General features: G+C 39.8%; 1 protein-coding gene and 1 non-coding gene across 2 annotated transcripts in view; both read right to left on the minus strand.

The window, feature by feature from the left end:
• Positions 1-24,761, minus strand: part of LOC133562146 (adhesive plaque matrix protein-like) — a 28,658-nt gene that overhangs the window by 2,359 nt on the left and 1,538 nt on the right. The window contains exons 2-3 of the mRNA XM_061916104.1: positions 4,827-4,878; positions 443-2,081 (exon numbers count right to left, since the gene is read on the minus strand). Of these exons, the coding sequence (XP_061772088.1) occupies positions 443-2,081; positions 4,827-4,878 (1,691 nt within the window). The remainder of the gene's footprint in view (positions 1-442; positions 2,082-4,826; positions 4,879-24,761) is intronic.
• On the minus strand, positions 24,305-24,423 carry LOC133562935 (5S ribosomal RNA). The gene has a single exon (XR_009808956.1). It is a non-coding gene; the product is annotated as a 5S ribosomal RNA (ribosomal RNA).

Consider the following 24,761-nt stretch of genomic DNA (forward strand, 5'->3'; position numbering starts at 1 on the left):
GATAACGATGAAAATATCGAGAAAGGGCTTCCGTCTCTTCTTTCCTCCACCCTCTTCCTGGTTTAACCACTCCCACCGCAGGTCTTAACTCTGCCCTCTTTCTGTTTAAAACTCCACCCTCTTCCTGGTTTAACCACTCCCACCGCAGGTCTTAACTCCACCCTCTTTCTGTTTAAAACTCCACCCTCTTCCTGGTTTAACCACTCCCACCGCAGGTCTTAACTCCACCCTCTTCCGGGTAAGCCACACCCACTTGACCTTGACATTTGAACCTGACATTTGAACCTGACCTTTGACTTTGACCTTTAACCTTGACCCCCTCATAAATCATTAACCTTTGAACTTGACCCCTCATAAATCATTGACCTTTGACCTTGAGGGTCATAAATCATTGTTTTATGGGGGGTCATAAATCACTTTTGACTAAAGGTAGGGACTTAACTTCTCTGATGTCCACTAAAAGTCTGTCAGCATCTGCGCCAATGTCAGGGAAATGACTGCCAACATGACCACTGCAGGCCGAGAAGCAGCGGCTGTTGTGGTAGTGGGGGCGGCAGTTGTAGGGGCGGCTGTGGTGGTAGTGGGGGTGGCAGTTGTAGGAGCGGCTGTGGTGGTAGTGGGGGTGGCAGTTGTAGGAGCGGCTGTAGTGGTAGTGGGGGCGGCAGTTGTAGGAGCGGCTGTAGTGGTAGTGGGGGCGGCAGTTGTAGGGGCGGCTGTGGTGGAAGTGGGGGTGGCAGTTGTAGGAGCGGCTGTAGTGGTAGTGGGGGCAGCAGTTGTAGGAGCGGCTGTAGTGGTAGTGGGGGCGACAGTTGTAGGAGCGGCTGTAGTGGTAGTGGGGGCGGCAGTTGTAGGAGCGGCTGTAGTGGTGGTGGGGGCGGCAGTTGTAGGAGCGGCTGTAGTGGTAGTGGGGGCGACAGTTGTAGGAGCGGCTGTAGTGGTAGTGGGGGCAGCAGTTGTAGGGGCGGCTGTGGTGGAAGTGGGGGTGGCAGTTGTAGGAGCGGCTGTAGTGGTAGTGGTGGCGGCAGTTGTAGGAGCGGCTGTAGTGGTAGTGGGGGCGGCAGTTGTAGGAGCGGCTGTAGTGGTAGTGGGGGCGGCAGTTGTAGGAGCGGCTGTAGTGGTAGTGGGGGTGGCAGTTGTAGGAGCGGCTGTAGTGGTAGTGGGGGCGGCAGTTGTAGGAGCGGCTGTAGTGGTAGTGGGGGCGGCAGTTGTAGGAGCGGCTGTAGTGGTAGTGGGGGCGGCAGTTGTAGGAGCGGCTGTAGTGGTAGTGGGGGCGGCAGTTGTAGGAGCGGCTGTAGTGGTAGTGGGGGCGGCAGTTGTAGGAGCGGCTGTAGTGGTAGTGGGGGCGGCAGTTGTAGGAGCGGCTGTAGTGGTAGTTGGGGCGGCAGTTGTAGGAGCGGCTGTAGTGGTAGTGGGGGCGGCAGTTGTAGGAGCGGCTGTAGTGGTAGTGGGGGCAGCAGTTGTAGGAGCGGCTGTAGTGGTAGTGGGGGCGGCAGTTGTAGGAGCGGCTGTAGTGGTAGTGGGGGCGGCAGTTGTAGGAGCGGCTGTAGTGGTAGTGGGGGCGGCAGTTGTAGGAGCGGCTGTAGTGGTAGTGGGGGCGGCAGTTGTAGGAGCGGCTGTAGTGGTAGTGGGGGCAGCAGTTGTAGGAGCGGCTGTAGTGGTAGTGGGGGCGGCAGTTGTAGGAGCGGCTGTAGTGGTAGTGGGGGCGACAGTTGTAGGAGCGGCTGTAGTGGTAGTGGGTGCGGCAGTTGTGGGAGCGGCTGTAGTGGTAGTGGGGGCGGCAGTTGTGGGAGCGGCTGTAGTGGTAGTGGGGGCGGCAGTTGTAGGAGCGGCTGTAGTGGTAGTGGGGGCGGCAGTTGTAGGAGCGGCTGTAGTGGTAGTGGGGGCGGCAGTTGTAGGAGCGGCTGTAGTGGTAGTGGGGGCGGCAGTTGTAGGAGCGGCTGTAGTGGTAGTGGGGGCGGCAGTTGTAGGAGCGGCTGTGGTGGCAGTGGGTTCGGCTGTTGTAGGAGCGGCTGTGGTGGTAGTGGGGATAGCAGTTGTAGGAGCGGCTGTGGTGGTAGTGTTGACAGCAATAATAGCTGCGGCTGTGGAGGGAGCAGAAGCGTGACACAATTACAATGTGACTGGCTTCAGCATAGACAACATGTCATAAAGCTAATACATAAAACAGCTTAAATCTTATTTAAAATATATTTTTCTAGACATTTACAATCGAAACTGTAGCTGCCATTATGATAAATCAGCTTAAGTCTTGAACTACACAAGATATTTCAATGGTTGGAATCTGTGTTTTTAAGGGGTGTAGCGGTTATTACGGTAATCTACGTCACAGCCACTCCGGGCACCAAGCAGAGTGGGCGGGGTATACTTCCGGAGCAGACAGCCTGAACCACTGGTTTCGAGGACGGACGCAAGAGGAGAATTTAACAACATAGTTTTGCAGAAAATTAATATTACATCAGATTGTGGTTGGGGTGTTTTTACTCTTTACCTTCAAATTTTGCTGTTTTCATTGCAGTTTTGCTTGATTGTAAAAGATGTCGATCGAGGAGGAGGTCTGAGACGTAAAACTGGAGCGACGTACATACGTCTTTTTTTATATTCAGTGTTTTATTGTTCTTAGTTAATCTTGCAACTCCCATATTCTTTATTTTCATGTACATTCTGGGTGTCTCATTACGCAAAGATTTTTTTAGCAATTTATCAGCTTTTATTGTGAGTTTTTGTGTATATATATATATATATATATATATATATATATATATATATATATATATATATATATATATATACACACATACATATATATACACACACATATATATATATATATATGTGTGTGTATATATATATGTATATATATATATATATATATCAATCAATCAATCAATCAATGTTTACTTTTATAGCCCTAAATCACTAGTGTCTCAAAGGGCTGCACAAACCACTACGACGTCCTCGGTAGGCCCACATAAGGGCAAGGAAAACTCACACCCAGTGGGACGTCGGTGACAATAATGACTATGAGAACCTTGGAGAGGAGGAAAGCAATGGATGTCGAGCGGGTCCAACATGATACTGTGAAAGTTCAATCCATAATGGATCCAACAGAGTCGCGAGAGTCCAGTCCAAAGCGGATCCAACACAGCAGCGAGAGTCCCGTTCACAGCGGAGCCAGCAGGAAACCATCCCAAGCGGAGGCGGATCAGCAGCGCAGAGATGTCCCCAGCCGATACACAGGCAAGCAGTACATGGCCACCGGATCGGACCGGACCCCCTCCACAAGGGAGAGTGGGACATAGGAGAAAAAGAAAAGAAACGGCAGATCAACTGGTCTAAAAAGGGAGTCTATTTAAAGGCTAGAGTATACAAATGAGTTTTAAGGTGAGACTTAAATGCTTCTACTGAGGTGGCATCTCGAACTGTTACCGGGAGGGCATTCCAGAGTACTGGAGCCCGAAATGAAAACGCTCTATAGCCCGCAGACTTTTTTTGGGCTTTGGGAATCACTAATAAGCCGGAGTCCTTTGAACGCAGATTTCTTGCCGGGACATATGGTACAATACAATCGGCAAGATAGGATGGAGCTAGACTGTATATATATATATATATATATATATATATATATATATATATATATATATATGTGTGTGTATATATATATGTATATATATATATATATACACACATATATATATATATATATATATGCTAGGGCTAGACTAGGCTAGCCTTTAGCCTAGCCCAAAAGCCCGCCCGCTTACCTCTCTTGCGCTTCCGTTGGCAACGCCTCCTTATTCTTCCGTCTGCTTTGGGGGGTCCAAGGAGATGGTCTGATGATCTCAGCCGGGAAAAGAAACTCGGCTGACAGTTTTTGAAAAACTCCCGTATTTAACTGCACCAGGTCCTCGGGACAGTGTTGTATCGCCTCAGTTCCAACAATATGCCAGAAACCACAGCGCAGTATCAACAGGGTGTAAAGACTATGCCGGCTGTAGGAGCTCCTGGCTGCCATGTTCCATATTTAAATGTTTACTTAGGTAAACATTTAAATATGTAACGTTCAGATCTGTACAAGGAGCTTAAATGGTGACAGGGAATAATGTTGTTACGCCTGTCCTGCTGTTCTTCTCCGGTGCAGACCGTCGACAAAGAGCACAGGGCAGACATTTCGGGAGAACATCCGCACTGTAACACAATATAAACACAACAGAACAAATACCCAGAATCCCATACATCCCTAACTCTTCCGGGCTACATTATACACACCCGCTACCACAACCCCCTTTGTGCGTCGCTTGAGGTGGGCGGAGTTGGGGGCCTTAGGGGGTGTATAATGTAGCCTGGAATAGTTAGGGATGCATGGGATTCTGGGTATTTATTCTGTTGTGTTTATGTTGTGTTACAGTGCAGATGTTCTCCCGAAAAGTGATTGTCATTCTTGTTTGGTCGTGGGTTCACAGTGTGGCGCATATTAGTAAGAGTGTTATCACGGCGGACGCGACGACATGTTTTAGAGAACAATATAAGCATCGTCACCACGACACGCCCTCCAAATAGTCATGCGGGTGAAAGCCGGAAAATGCTAGCCCAGGGATATTTCTGGGAAAGGCACTGAAATCCGGACACCCCCCCCCCCCCCACCCCCCCCCCGAAAAAATCTTGAGGGTCGACAAGTATGCAGCTGAGCCACATCAGAGTGATCAAATTGGCAACCATAAATCATGAATAATTTCATATCATGTCAATGAATATTTTTGTTTTTGATTAGTTAAGGATTTATGACGCCCACAATTCTGAGGGTACCAGAACGCAGCACAACAAAGTACCTGCAAGGAGCAGAGGGATTATGATGGAGTCTTTCCTTGCCATGTCTTCTTCCTGTTGACAACAAATACATTTAAATGTTTTGCACACATTTTGTGTCATATTAATTTACTATTCATTGAAAAAAAATGTAGGTATATGTATGTATATATGTATATATATATTTTTTTCTTCAAGCTAAAGGTAATCCAATTTTTGTACAAGATACTTTAATAATATAATCCGTTATCAGTATATATTTGTATATGTTATAGGTTTGGGTGATGCGCCAGAAACCTGTCTTGTTTAGTTTATTATGTTAACTAAAAACATTATTAATAATAAATAACAAGAAGGTTTAATCAATATTTATATATGGTCCAGGTCTCTGTGGTTTATCCATTGTAAAAAAAAAAAAAAAAAAACACACAAGAGGCTATGTCATCCCTACAAACCTGTTTCCCAGGCTTTGGTGGTGGCAGAAAAAATTAAAAATAAAAATAAAAAAATATATATATTTAAATATTTTAATTACTTAATTATATATATATATATATATATAAACAGCCAGGATACGCATATTTTAGTGTTTAGTCATATTTTTAATCGTATAATTATACAACTCATTCTTTGCATTTATTCCTCAAATGATAATTATGTTAAAAATAACAATAAAATCGGCGAACATGAACCAAGTTCATAATTTCCTACCATTTTTTCTGTATTTTTGTACTTGTTGCTGCATAAATTATGGCTGTTCATTTGCCACTTGGCTACTATCTATCCATCCATCCATCCATTTTCTACCGCTTATTCCCTTTTGGAGGCACGGGGGGCGCTGGCGCCTATCTCAGCTACAATCGGGCGGAAGGCGGCGTACACCACGGACAAGTCGCCACCTCATCGCATGGCCAATACAGATAGACGGACAACATTCACACACTAGGGACCATTTATTTTATTTTATTTATATATCATATATATATATATATATATAAAATTATTATTTTTTTGTTTATTTTATTATTTATTTAAAAAATGTATTCTGTAAATGCAGTATTTTAATGAATAACGTTAAGTTTATTTATTTTTTTATGATTAATATTTCAATTTTGTATTTTTACTTTTAATAATGAAAAAAAAATGCCATCTCTATCTCATCGTGTGTTTCAGGGGTGTCCAAAGTGCGGCCCGGGGGCCATTTGGGGCCCGCAGCTAATCGTTTACCAGCCCGCCACACATTCTCCAAAAATTTCAAAATTGATAGTATTGCAAAAATAAAACATTTTAAAAAAGTGGAATGAGGTGAAATCTAATGAGAAAAAGTGGCAATGTTGACACAAAGTTGACATGAAGGCAGTTATTTTGTTCCTTTTGTCCTTATTTTCTTTTTTTTTTCATTGCTCAAAAAAAAGGACAAAAAAATCTATGTTATAATGAATAATTACTTAAAAATTATTACTTTAAAATATTTTATGTGGAAACAATATTGCATATGTTGTGTGGTTGCCATATAAAAACATCAAAGTTTTGACAAAAGAGCATAAAACAAACAAAATAATAGTTCAAACTTAAAATCGACAGATATATCGGAAGTTGATCTTGAAATTTAAGAGTTAAAAGTTTTTTAAAAACGAATAAAAATCTTATGAGTGGGGAACCTTTCAGATCTCAAATATATTTAGTAGGATTTTATTTAACTTTTCACTGTGATTACTCAAAAATATTAAATAATTAAAATCAATGGTTTTCCTGCATTATTGATCTTTGAGGGCCTTAATTGCTAAATAAAGGAACTCTCCTGAAGGAATCAATAAAGTACTATTAAACAATCTAAATGCTGCATATTTCAGTTTTACTATAAAAAACAAAGTTGTCTTTGACCGAAAAGGCATAAAACCTTATTTGTTTTACTTTATATCAACCTCAAGTCGATATAGAGATTTACTGTAAGCATTAAATAAAAAACAATAATAATAATAATTTGAGTAATTTTTAACATTTTAGTGACTGAGACCCTCTATGCTCCCCAGGACCCCTAAGGATTAAAAAGAAGAAAAAAAAATCCATATATTTTGTTATGGTTTGATAATGAAAACTATCAAAATGTCCCCCGCAAGCTTACATTTTTCCGTGTGCGGCCCTCTGTGGAAAAAGTTTGGACACCCCTGATGTTTATGCACAAAAAAAAAAACACACATGCATATATATATATATATTTATAAATTATTATTTTTATTTTATTTTTATTTTTTTTAATTAAAAAAAATGTATTCTGAAAATAACGTAAATAAGTGATACAGACTAAGAACGATGTTAATTACAGTTATATTACCTTTTTTAAATAAGGTTTGCCAAAACATTATTGAGGGTAGTGGAGTGTAATCCCCGAAATAATTGAGGGAACACTTATTGATTAAAAAAGTGATGCTCTGTAAAATAATACCAAAGTGCTCTTACCTTCTTGTAGTTTCCAGCGACTATGTGATGAAAATGAATGCACCCGAATGATACGGATCTATCTTGGGCTGCGATTTCATGTCTAAATAACTGATTTTTTTTTTTTTTTTTTTTTTTTCCTACGTGGTTTGACCAAACTGGCAGAACTGGTTCTAGGCAGGTCACCTATTGTATTAACATATATTTATTAGATAATGACTCATTAGGACCTACCACACATCCTGAGGCGTCATCTATCCTTGCTATCCAAAATATAAACAAATATAAGTGCTATTACTCCTATAATTGACAAACCTCGTTTCCATATGAGTTGGGAAATTGTGTTAGATGTAAATATAAACAGAATACAATGATTTGCAAATCCTTTTCAAGCCATATTCAGTTGAATATGCTACAAAGACAACATATTTGATGTTCAAACTGATCATTTTTATTTTTTCTTGCAAATAATAATTTACTTAGAATTTCATGGCTGCATTACATGCCAAAGTAGTTGGGAAAGGGCATGTTCAAAATATAAAAATGAATCAAAATCAATATTGTTAAGAATTGTTGACCCATTGAAGGCTCCAAATACTTCACATCAAATATTCCACTTTAAAATATTTTGTGGGGAAAATATTGCATATTTTTGGGGGAAAATATTGCATATTTGGTGTGTTTGCCATATTCGCCATAACATTTTCTTTGACAAAAATAACATAATTAATTTTTTTTTTTTTCAAACTTATAATTGATGGATAAAACTGAAGGTGATCTCAAAACGTATGGATTTAAATACAAATAATTAAAATTAAAAAAATTAAAAAATACCGTACAGTGTATTTTTTGACACGTTTAAAAGTGGGGTCCTGAGGATTTTAGAAGGATTTTTTTTCCTTAAAAATTGTTTGCTCAAAATATAATAATGAATCAAAATCAATATTGTTATGAATTATTGACCTACTGAAGGCTCACATACTTCACATCAAATATTCCACTTAAAAAAATTGTGGAGAAAATGTTGCATATGTTGTGTGTTTGCCATCAAAATTAGGAAATAAAACAAAAATATAAACAATAATAACTACTTATAATTGACGGAGAGATCTGAAGTTGATCTAGAAATGTATGGGTTTCAAGGGGAAAAAAATAAAATAAAATAACACCTTTAACACTTTTATAAGTGGGGTTGTGTATAATGAATTAAACACAACTTTAAACCAAGTACGAGACCAAAGTATTGTGTTAAATAAGCAATATAAAATATATGACAATCATTTACTCATCAGTTGCTTTATTTTATTTATAAAAGCTTAGACCCCAAATGAAAAGGCATACAAAAGTCCAAGTACAAACCCCGTTTCCATATGAGTTGGGAAATTGTGTTAGATGTAAATATAAACAGAATACAATGATTTGCAAATCCTTCATTCAGTTGAATGCACTACAAAGACAACATATTTGATGTTCAAACTCAAACTTTATTTTTTTTTGCAAATAATAATTAACTTAGAATTTCATGGCTGCAACATGTGACAAAGTAGTTGGGAAAGGGCATGTTCACCACTGTGTTACATCACCTTTTCTTTTAACAACACTCAATAAACGTTTGGGAACTGAGGAAACTAATTGTTGAAGCTTTGAAAGTGGAATTCTTTCCCATTCTTGTTTTATGTAGAGCTTCAGTCCTTCAACAGTCCGGGGTCTCCACTGTCCTATTTTACGCTTCATAATAGGGAATAAGCGGTAGAAAATGGATGGATGGATAATACGCCACACATTTTCAATGGGAGACAGGTCTGGACTGCAGGCGGGCCAGGAAAGTACCCGCACTCTTTTTTTTTTACAAAGCCACGTTGTTGTAACACGTGCTGAATGTGGCTTGGCATTGTGAAGTGAAGTGAATTATATTTATATAGCGCTTTTCTCTAGTGACTCAAAGCGCTTTACATAGTAAAACCCAATATCTAAGTTACATTTAAACCAGTGTGGGTGGCACTGGGAGCAGGTGGGTAAGGTGTCTTGCCCAAGGACACAACGGCAGTGACTAGGATGGCAGAAGCGGGAATCGAACCTGCAACCCTCAAGTTGCTGGCATGGCCACTCTACCAACCGAGCTATACCGTCCCCATATATATATATATATATATATATATATATATATATATATATATATATATATATATATATATATATATATATATATATATATATATATATATATATATATATATATATATATATATATATATATATATATATATATATATATATATATATATATATAATTTATGGACGCCCCTGAAATAAGCAGGGGCGTCCATGAAAAAGACGGCGCTTAGATGGCAGCATATGTTGTTCCAAAAGCTGTATGTACCTTTCAGCATTAATGGTGCCTTCACAGATGTGTAAGTTACCCATGCCTTGGTCACTAATGCACCCCCATACCATCACACATGCTGGCTTTTCAACTTTGCGTCGATAACAGTCCTGGATGGTTCACTTCCCCTTTGGTCCGGATGACACAATGTCGAATATTTCCAAAAAACAAAATGAAATGTGGACCCGTCAGACCACAGAACACTTTTCCACTTTGCATCAGTCCACCTTAGATGATCTCGGGCCCAGAGAAGCCGGCGGCGTTTATGGATGTTGTTGATAAATGGCTTTCGCTTCGCATAGTAGAGCTTTGACTTGCACTTACAGATGTAGCGACCAACTGTATTTAGTAACAGTGGGTTTCTGAAGTGTTCCTGAGCCCATGTGGTGATATCCTTTAGAGATTGATGTCGTGTTTTGATACAGTGCCGTCTGAGGGATGGAAGGTCACGGTCATTCAATGTTGGTTTCCGGCCATGCCGCTTACGTGGAGTGATTTCTCCAGATTCCCTGAACCTTTTGATGATATTATGGAGCGTAGATGTTGAAATCCCTAAATTTCTTGCAATGTCACTTTGAGAAAGGTTGTTCTTAAACTGTTTGACTATTTGCTCACACAGTTGTGGACAAAGGGGTGTACCTCGCCCCATCCTTTCTTGTGAAAGACCGAGCATTTTTTGGGAAGCTGTTTTTATAGCCAATCATGGCACCCACCTGTTCCCAATTAGCCTGCACACCTGTGGGATGTTCCACATAAGTGTTTGATGAGCATTCCTCAACTTTATCAGTATTTATTGCCACTTTCCCAACTTCTTTGTCCCGTGTTGCTGGCATCAAATTCTAAAGTTAATGATTATTTGCACAAAAAAATAGTTTATGAGTTTGAACATCAAATATGTTGTCTTTCAACTGAATATGGCTTGAAAAGGATTTGCAAATCATTGTATTCTGTTTATATTTACATCGAACACAATTTCCCAACTCATATGGAAACAGGGTTTGTATTATCACACAACTCTTATGCTTAAGGGCTGTTGCTATGGTTATCAATTGTGCCGAAGTTGTACTTTTTCTATCCGTCGTCTCGCATCAGTGTTTTCGGACCCTGAATCGGCCTGCTGACTGCCAAGGGGAACATCGACAGACAGAGCAGAGACAGGGCGATATCACGAGTGTCAGCACATTTGCATTTCATGAACAGTCATATATTGTGTCTAACTGGGGCTGCTGAGATTATCCCCCAGGGACCTACCGAATAAATAGAGGAAGCAACTGGGCTGTACTCTAGAGCGTAGTTTGGATCGGTAACTAAGAGTACAGCCCAAAACGACTCTCCTCATTGAGCCAAATTGAACTCTGTCTCTGCATGATTCCTTGCTTCTTGTCTGTCTAAAAGATGTCATCAGTGTTTGAACCTGACAGTAGTGCGTTCTTCACTCGCTCTTTCAAGTAACTGGCCTGAAAATAACCCCGACTCGGGGCTATGCTACGGTATGGACTACGCGGCGGATAAATAGAACTTGGACCGCCTTTTCACCGGGGAAGTGAAACTGAGACAACGGAGCCTATTTTTGGCTCATGCAATCTGGAATGTGATCTGTTGGAAACCACAGAGCGGTATCAACAGGGTGGAAAGAATGTTATCAAGTTAGAAACATACTTTATATGTCGCCATGGAGACTGGGATTAGTGATTTAGAAGTAACTAAAACACCGGACGTTGGTTGAAGTTACGTTAAGTTAATCTATGATCGTCACACACACACGAGGTGTGGTGAAATGTGTCCTCTGCATCTGACCCATCACCCTTGTTCCACCCCCATGGAGGTGAGGGGAGCAGTGAGCAGCAGCGGTGGCCGCGCCCTGGAATCATTTTTGGGTGATTTAACCCCCAATTCCACAACCCTGACAACTCAGGGCGGACACTGGAGCTAGCCGCCTGAGGGCGTTTCAATGTTATAACTTCACCTTTGTGGTTACTTGTGTCCGTTCTCACTTTCCTGTCTACGCGCTGTGTCCGCTTGTAAGTACTCTGTGTGCGCGCACTGCCAAACATGCTCCTCTGCTTGTAAAACCAGCAATGTCTCGATGTGACGACATGCCCCGTTAAAAAAATATATTATATGGCGGACCGGTACTTTTCAAACAGAATTTAGTACCGTTTTTGATTCATTGGTACCGCGATACTATACTAGTACCGGTATACCGTAGATCCACTTGTGCACGAGCTTAGTAGATCAGCTTTGCTATGAAGTTTGCCCGTCTTTTTTCAGAATCAGAATCAGAAATACTTTATTAATCCCCGAGGGGAAATTAAAATTTTCACCACAATCCCATTCAAGATCAAACAAACATCACAGGGAGACAGAACAGGATCAAACATTACAGGGAGACAGAACAGGATCAAACATTACAGGGAGACAGAACAGGATCAAACATTACAGGGAGACAGAACAGGATCAAACATTACAGGGAGAAAGAACAGGATCAAACATTATGGAGTGACAGAACAGGATCAAACATTACAGGGAGACAAACCAGGATCAAGCATTACAGGGAGACAAACCAGGATCAAACATTACAGGGAGACAGAACAGGATCAAATATGACAGGGAGACAGAACAGGATCAAACATTACAGGGAGACAGAACAGGATCAAACATTACAGGGAGACAGAACAGGATCAAACATGACAGGGAGACAGAACAAGATCAAACATTACGGAGAGACAGAACAGGATCAAACATTATGGCGAGACAGAACAGGATCAAACATTAAGGAGAGACAGAACAGGATCAAACATTACAGGGAGACAGAGCAGGATCAAAGATTACAGAGAGACAGAACAGGATCAAACATTACAGGGAGACAGAACTGGATCAAACATTACAGGGAGACAGAACAGGATCAAACATCACAGGGAGACAGAACAGGATCAAACATTACAGGGAGAAGGAACAGGATCAAACATTACGGAGAGACAGAACAGGATCAAACATCACAGGGAGACATTTTCCCCCAAAAAACATGCAAAATGTTCCTCCCAAAATATGCAATATTTCCCCAAAAACTGCAATATTTTTCATAAAATATATGCAATATTTCCCCTCAAAAATATGCAATCTTTCTCCCAAAATATATGCAATATTTTCCCCCAGAAATATGCAATATTTTACCCGGAAAAATGTAATATTTTCCTTGAAATGTATGCAATATTTTCCCCAAAAAATACGCAATATTTTCCCCCCAAAATGTGCAAGATTTCCCCCTCAAAAATATGCAATATATTTCCCCCAAAATATGCAATATTTTCCCAAATGAATATGCAATATCTTCAGCCAAAAATATGCAATATTTTTACCCCAAAATATGCCATACTACATTCCAAAATTATACAATATTTTCCCCAAAAAACATGTAATATTTTCCTCCCAAAATATGCAATATTTCCCCATAACTTTGCAATGTTTTCCATAAAGAATATGCAATATTTCCCCTAAAAAAATGCAATATTTCCCCCAAAATATGCAATATTCCCCCCCCCCCCCAAATTGCAATATTTCCCCCCAAAAATATGCGATATTTCCCCCAAAAACTATGCAATATTTCCATAAAAAATATGAAATATTTTCCACAAACAATATGAAAAAATATCCCAAAAAATATGCAATATATTTCCCCCAAAATATGCAATATTTTCCCAAATGAATATGCAATATCTTCAGCCAAAATATGCAATATTTTTACCCCAAAATATGCCATACTACATTCCAAAATTATACAATATTTTTCCCCAAAAAACATGCAATATTTTCCTCCTAAAATATGCAATATTTCCCCATAACTTTGCAATATTTTCCATAAAGAATATGCAATATTTCCCCTCAAAAAAATGCAATATTTCCCCCCAAAATATGCAATATTTCCTCCCCCAAAATTGCAATATTTCCCCCAAAAACTATGCAATATTTCCATAAAAAATATGAAATATTTTCCACAAACAATATGAAAAATTATCCCAAAAAATATGCAATATATTTCCCCCAAAATATGCAATATTTTCCCAAATGAATATGCAATATCTTCAGCCAAAATATGCAATATTTTTACCCCAAAATATGCCATACTACATTCCAAAATTATACAATATTTTTCCCCAAAAAACATGCAATATTTTCCTCCCAAAATATGCAATATTTCCCCATAACTTTGCAATATTTTCCATAAAGAATATGCAATATTTCCCCTAAAAAAATGCAATATTTCCCCCCAAAATATGCAATATTCCCCCCCCCCAAATTGCAATATTTCCCCCCAAAAACTATGCAATATTTCCATAAAAAATATGAAATATTTTCCACAAACAATATGAAAAATCATCCCAAAAAATATGCAATATATTTCCCCCAAAATATGCAATATTTTCCCAAATGAATATGCAATATCTTCAGCCAAAAATATGCAATATTTTTACCCCAAAATATGCCATACTACATTCCAAAATTATACAATATTTTTCCCCAAAAAACATGCAATATTTTCCTCCTAAAATATGCAATATTTCCCCATAACTTTGCAATATTTTCCATAAAGAATATGCAATATTTCCCCTTAAAAAAATGCAATATTTCCCCCCAAAATATGCAATATTTCCCCCCCCCCAAATTGCAATATTTCCCCCCAAAAATATGCGATATTTCCCCCAAAAACTATGCAATATTTCCATAAAAAATATGAAATATTTTCCACAAACAATATGAAAAATTATCCCCAAAAAATATGCAATATATTTCCCCCAAAATATGCAATATTTTCCCAAATGAATATGCAATATCTTCAGCCAAAAATATGCAATATTTTTACCCCAAAATATGCCATACTACATTCCAAAATTATACAATATTTTTCCCCAAAAAACATGCAATATTTTCCTCCTAAAATATGCAATATTTCCCCATAACTTTGCAATATTTTCCATAAAGAATATGCAATATTTCCCCTCAAAAAAATGCAATATTTCCCCCCAAAATATGCAATATTTCCTCCCCCAAAATTGCAATATTTCCCCCAAAAATATGCGATATTTCCCCCAAAAACTATGCAATATTTCCATAAAAAATATGAAATATTTTCCACAAACAATATGAAAAATCATCCCAAAAAATATGCAATATATTTCCCCCAAAATATGCAATATTTTCCCAAATGAATATGCAATATCTTCAGCCCAAAATATGCAATATTTTTACCCCAAAATATGCCATACTACATTCCAAAATTATACAATATTTTTCCCCAAAAAACATGCAATATTTTCCTCCTAAAATATGCAATATTTCCCCATAACTTTGCAATATTTTCCATAAAGAATATGCAATATTTCCCCTCAAAAAATGCAATATTTCCCCCCCAAAATATGCAATATTTCTCCCCCAGAATTGCAATATTCCCCCCAAAAATATGCGATATTTCCCCCAAAAACTATGCAATATTTCCATCAAAAATATGAAATATTTTCCAGAAACAATATGAAAAATGATCCCAAAAAATATACAATATTTTCTAAAGAAAATATACAATATTTTCCCCACAAAAACATGCAAAATTTTCCTCCCAAAATATGCAATATTTCCCCAAAAACTGCAATATTTTTCATAAAATATATGCAATATTTCCCCTCAAAAATATGCAATCTTTCTCCCCAAAAATATGCAATATTTTCCTCCAAAATATGCAATATTTTACCCCCAAAAATGTAATATTTTCCTTGAAATGTACGCAATATTTGCCCCAAAAAATATGCAATATTTTCCCCCCAATATGTGCAAGATTTTCCCCTCAAAAATATGCAATATATTTCCCCCAAAATATGCAATATTTTCCCAAATGAATATGCAATATCTTCAGCCAAAAATATGCAATATTTTTACCCCAAAATATGCCATACTACATTCCAAAATTATACAATATTTTCCCCAAAAAACATGCAATATTTTCCTGCCAAAATATGAAATATTTCCCCAAAAACTTTGCAATATATTTCATAAAAAATATGCAATATTTCCCCTCAAAAAATGCAATATTCACCCCCAAAATATGCAATATTTCCTCCCCCCCCCCACACACACACACACACAAAAAATTGCAAGGGTCGCTGCAGGTCTGCCAACTTCTGGCGCCCCTTACAAGAAAGGTAAGATACAGGTAATCAATGGGGGAGCGGGGGGGGGAATCAAATTAAAAATCAGGCCCATAATTGTTCTACCTCTTTTTTTTTTTTGCTACCTTTTGTTCCTTTTTGTCTGCAGCTGAATGTGTTTGGGACATTTAAGCCTGGGAGAAAGAAGACAAAATAAATCCCCATTGGCTTTTGCCTTCATTAAATCAAAATGACACACACTGTATTCATCTATTTTATTGATTTGTTTATTTTATTTTTAAAAACATTGAATTCAATTAAGAAAATAACAAGCAGCTGCTTTTCAACCCATCTTTTGTGGGTGTGACGTGTGTTGACCTTCCACCGGCCGTCTGGTGTCACAGACATGATGTTGGCGATAAGTCGCTCACATCATTTCCACGCTGCACTGAACGCAAAGCTAAAAAAAGACATCTGCATTCTTTTGGTGCTCAAATATGAGATGTACGTCCCCGCTGACGCACAACTCGACGACAATGGACTCCTTATCTCGCCTTAAATTGGACAAAACCCAAAAGCCGTCACCTTGTGTAAATGCTAAATAAAAAAGAGAATACGACAAATCCTTTTCAACTCACAAACCCCGTTTCCATTGTGTTCGATGTAAATATAAACACAACACAATGATTTGCAAATCCTTTTCAACCCATATTCAGTTGAATATGCTACAAAGACAACATATTTGATGTTCAAACTCATAAACTTTGTTTTTTTTTGCAAATAATAATTAACTTAGAATTTCATGGCTGCAACACGTGCCAAAGTAGTTGGGAAAGGGCATGTTCACCACTGTGCTACATCACCTTTTCTTTTAACAACACTCAATAAACGTTTGGGGACTAAGGAAACAAATTTTTGAAGCTTTGGAAGTAGAATAGCTCGGTTGAGGGTTGCAGGTTCGATTCCCACTTCCGCCATCCTAGTCATTGCTATTGTGTCCTTGGAAAAGACACTTTACCCACCTGCTCCCAGTGCCACCCACACTGCTTTAAATGTAACTTAGATATTGGGTTTCACAATGTAAAGTACTTTGAGTCACTAGAGAAAAGCGCTATGTAAATATAATTCACTTCACTTTCCCATTCTTGTTTTATGTAGATCTTCAGTCCGTTCAACAGTCCAGTATTTTACGCTTCATAATGCGCCACACATTTTCCATGGGAGACAGGTCTGGACTGCAGGCGGGCCAGGAAAGTACCCGCACTCTTTTACTACAAAGCCATGCTGTTGTAACACTTGTCTTGCTGAAATAAGCAGGGGCGTCCATGATAACGTTGCTTGGATGACAACATATGTTGTTCCAAAACCTGTATGTACCTTTCAGCATTAATGGTGCCTTCACAGATGTGTAAGTTACCCATGCCTTGGCCACTAATACACCCCCATACCATCACACATGCTGGCTTTTCCACTTTGCGCCTATAACAATCCGAATGATTATTTTACTCTTTGTTCTGGACGACACCACGTCCTCTGTTTCCAAATATAATTTGAAATGTGGACTCGTCAGACCACAGAACACTTTTCCACTTTGCATCAGTCCATCTTAGATGATCTCGGGCCCAGCCAAGCCAGCGGCGTTTCTGGGTGTTGTTGATAAATGGGTTATGCTTTGCATAGTAGAGTTTTAACTTGCACTTACAGATGTAGCGACCAACTGTAGTTACTGACAGTGGTTTTCTGAAGTGTTCCTGAGCCCATGTGGTGATATCCTTTACACACTGATGTCGGTTTTTGATGCAGTACCTTACGTGCAGTGATTTCTCCAGATTCTCTGAAGTTTTTGACGATTTTACGGAACGCAGATGGTAAAATCCCTAAATTCCTTGCAATAGCTCGTTGAGAAATGTTGTTCTAAAACTGTTCGACAATTTGCTTACAAAGTGGTGACCCTCACCCCGTCCTTTCTTGTGAATGACTTAGCATTTCATGGAAGCTGTTTTTATACCCAATCATGGCACCCACATGTTCCCAATTAGCCTGCACACCTGTGGGATGTTCCATATAAGTGTTTGATGAGCATTCCTCAACTTTATCAGTATTTATTGCCCCCTTTCCCAACTTCTTTGTCACGTGTTGCTGGCATCTAACACAATTTCCCAACTCATATGGAAACGGGGTTTGTACATTCAATTGAATAGACTTCAAAGACAAGATATTTCATGTTCACACTGAGAAACTTCATTTTTTTGTTTGCAAATAATCATGAAGTTAGAATTTAATGGCAGCAACACATTGCGAAAAAGGCATTTTTACCAGTGTGTTACATGGCCTGTCCTTTAAACAACACTCAGTAAAGGTTTGGGACTGAGGAGACACATTTTTGAAGTGGAATTATTGTAACGCTGGTTCGGCATCGTGGTACCGGGTTCGATTCCCTCGAGGATGCGTCAAACGAATTTCAGCCATATTACGGAGATGAAAGAAAGCCGTTTTAGTAATACTTTTAATGTGTGACTCAAAGGAGAGAGTTGGATCGAAAATAATACCAAGATTTTTTACCGAGTCGCCTTGTTTATTTGTTTGGTTGTCAAATGTTAGAGTTGTATTATTAAATAGAGGTCGGTGTCTAGCAGGACCGATAATCAGCATTTCCGTTTTTTTGGCGTTAAGTTGCAAAAAATTAGCGGACATCCATTGTTTGATTTCATTAAGACACGCCTCCAGCTGACTACAATCCGGCGTGTTGGTCAGCTTTAGGGGCATGTAGAGTTGGGTGTCATCAGCATAGCAGTGAAAGCTAACACCGTATTTGCGTATGATGTCACCTAGCGGCAGCATGTAGATCAGGGGTGCCCATTACGTCGATCGCGAGCTACCAGTCGACCGCGGGGGGTGTGTCAGTCCATCTCCAGCCAGGCTTTTAAAAAAAATAGACCTAAAAATGAGTGATCATCAATCTTCACCAAGACGTCACTTAAATGACATTCACGGTACCGGAGGGTCTTGTGAGATGACGCTGGCTGCTGCAAGATCATTATTATGAAAATATGACCGAGAGGAAGGCGAGAAACACTTTTTATTTCAACAGACTCTCGCGCCGTACCTTCCGTCAAAACTCTAAAGGCCGACTGCACATTTCCTATCTTCACAATAAAAGCCCTGCTTCATGCTGCCTGCGCTAACTAAATACAGAGTCTCGGAAAACTGGCGTGCACAAGCGATCCCTCAGAAAGCTGGCGTGCACATCACTTGTGCACGCCAGCCTTTCGAGACTCTTATTTTGTTAGCGCAGGCAGCATGAAGCAGGGCTTTTATTGTGAAGATAGGAAATGTGCAGTCGGCCTTTAGAGTTTTGACGGAAGGGACGGCGCGAAAGTCTGTTGAAATAAAAAGTGTTTCTCGCCTTCCTCTCTGTCATTTTTTCATAATAATGAACTGGCAGCAGCCAGCGTCATCTCACAAGACCCTCGGGTGCCGTGAATGTCAATCAAGCAAGCTACGGAATTTGCCGCCAATGTTTTTCTCATAAAGTGTATGGAAGCTGGATGAATTAGATGCCAAAAACCAACCACTTTCATGTGGTATTGTACAGAAAGGACAACTTTTTTTCTCCTCCATTTGAAAATGTGGGCGTTATCATCATTACTGTCTGATTCCAATCAATGCAAGTCATCAGAATCAGGTGATACACCAACTTATATTCTTGTCTTTGTGAAAGAAAGACATCTATATGTGTTACACATGCTTGTATTATCATTAAACACATTTAACTTGTTTACAAAAATGTCTCTTTCATAAATAAATGATATATATAAATGAGGTAGATCCCCTCGAGTTGGTTAATTGAAAAGTAGCTCGCCTGCAGAAAAAGTGTGGGCACCCCTGTGGTAGATGCTGAAGAGTACAAAACAAAACAAACAAGCGAACAAACAAAAAGATTTAAAAACGAAACGAAATGAACCAACACAAAACAAAACTAAACAAAACCAACTTTGCATGCAGTGAGTTCACGTTTAAAGTTTAATCGCTGAAATGGACGGACTTTTACGCCGCATTCACATTTTTGGGGAGTTCCACCTGTCATTTCGGCCTTGAAAAGATCAAAAGCCCCACACACACACACACACACACACACACACACACACACAAACAACCATTGTTAAAACCGCACAATAAAGTAAACAGTACTTTCCAGAGAGATAACAATGTTGTCGCTCTGACGCTTCTCCGCTATGTGAGTCGTCCGAGGCAATGACAACAATCTGGAAAGTACAAACCCCGTTTCCATATGAGTTGGGAAATTGCGTTCGATGTAAATATAAACGGAATAAAATGATTTAAAAATCCTTTTCAAGCCATATTCAGTTGAATATGCTACAAAGACAACATATTTCATGTTCAAACTCATAAACATTGCAAATAATCATTAACTTTAGAATTCGATGCCAGCAACACGTGACAAAGAAGTTGGGAAAGGTGGCAATAAATACTGATACAGTTGAGGAATGCTCATCAAACACTTATTTGGAACATCCCACAGGTGTGCAGGCTAATTGGGAACAGGTGGGTGCCATGATTGGCTATAAAAGCAGCTTCCATGAAATGCTAAGTCATTCACAAGAAAGGACGAGGCGAGGGTCACCAATTTGTAAGCAAATTGTCAAACAGTTTTAGAACAACATTTCTCAACAAGGAATTCAGGCATTTTTACCATCGACTGCCCGTAAAATCATCAAAAGGGTCAGAGAATCTGGAGAAATCACCGCACGTAAGCCACGATATTATGGACCTTTGTCCCCTCAGGCGGTACTGCATCAAAAACCGACATCAGTGTGTGAAGGAGATCACCGCATGGGCTCAGGAACACTTCATAAAAGCACTGTCGGATACTACGGTTTAGCTCGGTTGGTAGAGCGTCCGTGCCAGTAACTTGAGGGATTCAGGTTCAATTCCCGCCTCCAACATCCTAGTCACTGCCGTTGTGTCCTTGGGCAAGACACTTTACCCACCTGCTTCAAGTGCCACCCACACTGGTTTAAATGGAACTTAGATATTGGGTTTCACTATGTAAAGCACTTTGAGTCACTCAAGAAAAGCCCTATATATATATTTTTGGGGGGAAAATATTGCATATATTTTTGGAAAATATTGCATATTTTGGGGGGAAAATATTGCATATATTTTTGGAAAATATTGCATATTTTGGAGGGGAAATATTGCATATTTTTGGGGGAAAATATTGCATATTTTTGGGGAAAAATATTGCATATATTTGGGGAAAAATATTGCTTATTTTGTGTGTTTGCCATATTTGCCATAACATTTTCTTTGACAAATTTGTATAAAAAACGAAAATAAAATAAAAGAATACTGTATAGTGTATTTTTAACATATGTAAATATATAATTCACTACAGTCGGTCGCTACATCTGTAAGTGCAAGTTAAAGCTCTACTATGCAAAGCAAAACCCATTTATCAACAACACCCAGAAACGCCGCCGGCTTCGCTGGGCCCGAGCTCATCTAAGATGGACTGATGCAAAGTGAAAAAGTGTTCTGTGGTCTGACGAGTCCACATTTCAAATTACATTTGGAAACTGTGGCCGTGGTGTCATCCGGAACAAAAAGGGAAATTACCATTCAGATTGTTAAAGGCGCAAAGTTGAAAAGCCAGCATCTGTGATGGTATGGGGGTGTATTAGTGGCCAAGGCATGGGTAACTTGGGTGAAGGCACCATTAATGCTTAATGGTCCATACAGGTTTTGGATCAACATATGTTGTCATCCAAGCAATGTTATCATGGACGCCCCTGCTTATTTCAGCAAGACAATGCCAAGCCACGTGTTACAACAGCGTGGTTTCATAGTAAAAGAGTGCGGGTACTTTCCTGGCCCGCCTGCAGTCCAGACCTGTCTCCCATGGCAAATGTGTGGCGCATTATGAAGCGTAAAATAGGACAGCGGAGACCCAGGATTGTTGAAGGACTGAAGCTCTACATAAAACAAGAATGGGAAAGAATTCCACTTTCAAAGCTTCAACAATTAGTTTCCTCAGTTCCCAAACGTTTATTGAGTGTTGTTAAAAGAAAAGGTGATGTAACACAGTGGTGAACATGCCCTTTCCCAACTACTTTGGCACGTGTTGCAGCCGTGAAATTCTAAGTTAATTATTATTTGCAAAAAAAATTTAAGTTTATGAGTTTGAACATCAAATATGTTGTCTTTGTAGCATATTCAACTGAATATGGGTTGAAAAGGATTTGCAAATCATTGTATTCTGTTTATATTTACATCTAACACAATTTCCCAACTCATATGGAAACGGGGTTTGTACTTGGACTTTTGTATGCCTTTTCATTTGGGGTCTAAGCTTTTATAAATAAAATAAAGCAACTGACAAGTAAATGATTGTCATATATTTTATATAGCTTAGTTAACACAATACTTTGGTCTCGTACTTGGTTTAAAGTTGTGTTTAATTCATTATACACAACCCCGCTTATAAAAGTGTTAAAGGTGTTATCTTATTTGATTTTTTTTCCCTTGAAACTCATACATTTCTAGATCAACTTCAGATCTCTCCGTCAATTATAAGTTGTTATTATCTTTTATATTTTTGTTTTATTTCCTTCATTTTTATGGCAAACACACAACATATGCACCATTTCCTCCACAATTTTTTTAAGTGGAATATTTGATGTGAAGTATGTGAGCCTTCAGTAGGTCAATAATTCATAACAATATTGATTTTGATTCATTATTATATCCTGGTTCGCCCTTGAGATGTCCTCCACAAGCATGGTTCTGCGTTCCCTCTTCGTGGCCTTGGACCAGAGGCGTGGAGAATCTCCCCAGCCAAGCCTCTTTCTTCCTACTTGCACCCTGCACACTATCTCCTGGTGTTGGAGCCTGCCAATGGCTTTCCACATCAATCAATCAATCAATCAATGTTTATTTATATAGCCCCAAATCACAAATGTCTCAAAGGACTGCACAAATCATTACGACTACAACATCCTCGGAAGAACCCACAAAAGGGCAAGGAAAACTCACACCCAGTGGGCAGGGAGAATTCACATCCAGTGGGACGCCAGTGACAATGCTGACTATGAGAAACCTTGGAGAGGACCTCAGAAGTGGGCGGGTCTAACATGATACTGTGAAAGTTCAATCCATAGTGGCTCCAACACAGCCGCGAGGGTTCAGTTCAAAGCGGATCCAAGACAGCAGCGAGAGTCCCGTCCACAGGAAACCATCTCAAGCGGAGGCGGATCAGCAGCGTAGAGATGTCCCCAACCCATACACAGGCGAGTGGTCCATCCTTGGTCCCGACTCTGGACAGCCAGTACTTCATCCATGGTCATCGGACCGGACCCCCTCCACAAGGGAGGGAGGGGGACATAGGAGAAAAAAGAAAAGAAGCGGCAGGTCAACTGGTCTAAAAAGGAGGTCTATTTAAAGGCTAGAGTATACAGATGAGTTTTAAGGTGAGACTTAAATGCTTCTACTGTTTGGATTGGTACATGTGCATTCCTCACTGGCCTTCTGCTTGTAGCCCAGGGCGATGGACTGAATCGGCAGATGCAGTAAAGTAATTCATTAATTCATTTATACAGCACACATTCTCATATTGTGGTGGAAGAGGGGTTAGTGCGTCTGCCTCACAATACGAAGGTCCTGCAGTCCTGGGTTCAAATCCAGGCTCGGGATCTTTCTGTGTGGAGTTTGCATGTTCTCCCCGTGAATGCGTGGGTTCCCTCCGGGTACTCCGGCTTCCTCCCACTTCCAAAGACATGCACCTGGGGATAGGTTGATTGGCAACACTAAATGGTCCCTAGTGTGTGAATGTGAGTGTGAATGTTGTCTGTCTATCTGTGTTGGCCCTGCGATGACGTGGCGACTTGTCCAGGGTGTACCCCGCCTTCCGCCCGATTGTAGCTGAGATAGGCGCCAGCGCCCCCCGCGACCCCGAAAGGGAATAAGCGGTAGAAAATGGATGGATGGATGGATGTTATATTGTTGCAAACTGTTACTACATAATAGTCATAATAATAGTCTCCCTTCTTCTTATCAGCTGCAGGAAATTAAATATTGTTCTTACGTTCCAGTGTCAACAAAGTATAAAATGTTGTTTTGAAAAGAAGTTCCTTTCTTGGGGGGTAGCGGAATGTCATGAACGTCAGTGATTGGCTAAATGTTGAAATATGCTAATGAGGCCGGAAGTAAACCAGGCTTTCTATCATTGGTCAAATATTAGAATGTGTGGAAGAAAGTTGGACATCTGATTGGCTTAGAAAGTTGGAGGATGTCGGAATAAGGCACGCTGATTGGTTCATATCACTCAGTCTTGAACATATTGATGGACTATCAGTGCTCAAAAGTGCTTGATTGGTGAATTTATAATATGATGTGTTTTAAGATGGCAAAAACCGGCCAAAGATGGATAAATATTAGTCATGTTAGTGTAAAATGAAGTGAAAGTGAAATGAAGAGCGTTGCTTTTTTAGTGAGAAACAGCGCCCTCTGGCGTGAGTGTAAAAGCTTACAGCACCTGGTATTCCCAGGCGGTCTCCCATCCAAGTACTAACCAGGCCCGACCCTGCTTAGCTTCCGAGATCGGACGAGATCGGGCGTGTTCAGGGTAGTATGGCCGTGAGCCGAACAAACATGGAAAAACAACCTTTTTGAATGGAACTCTCTGTTTTTTTGTTTGTTTTTTGGTTAGGGTTAGGGTTAGGCGTTTTTTGGTGCCTAAGCATGAAGCGGAGTTGAGAGCGGCACCTCTCCTGCAATCTCCCCGCAGCATGAGAGAGCAGTGTGGGCACAGTGAGGGGGAGCTTCCGCTGGAGCTGGGGAGGCAAATATCCAGGGTGAATGCAAGTTGACCGCCGTAGCAAAGGAAGACAACAATCCCACAGGCAGAAAAAGGCCATTAGTGTACGCATGCGCGGCAGGCTGTAAGACAAATAGTCCTTTTGTCCCAGCTCGTCTGTAAG

This window comes from Nerophis ophidion, linkage group LG01, assembly GCF_033978795.1.
Source record: "Nerophis ophidion isolate RoL-2023_Sa linkage group LG01, RoL_Noph_v1.0, whole genome shotgun sequence".
NCBI classification, from domain to species: Eukaryota; Metazoa; Chordata; class Actinopteri; order Syngnathiformes; family Syngnathidae; genus Nerophis; species Nerophis ophidion.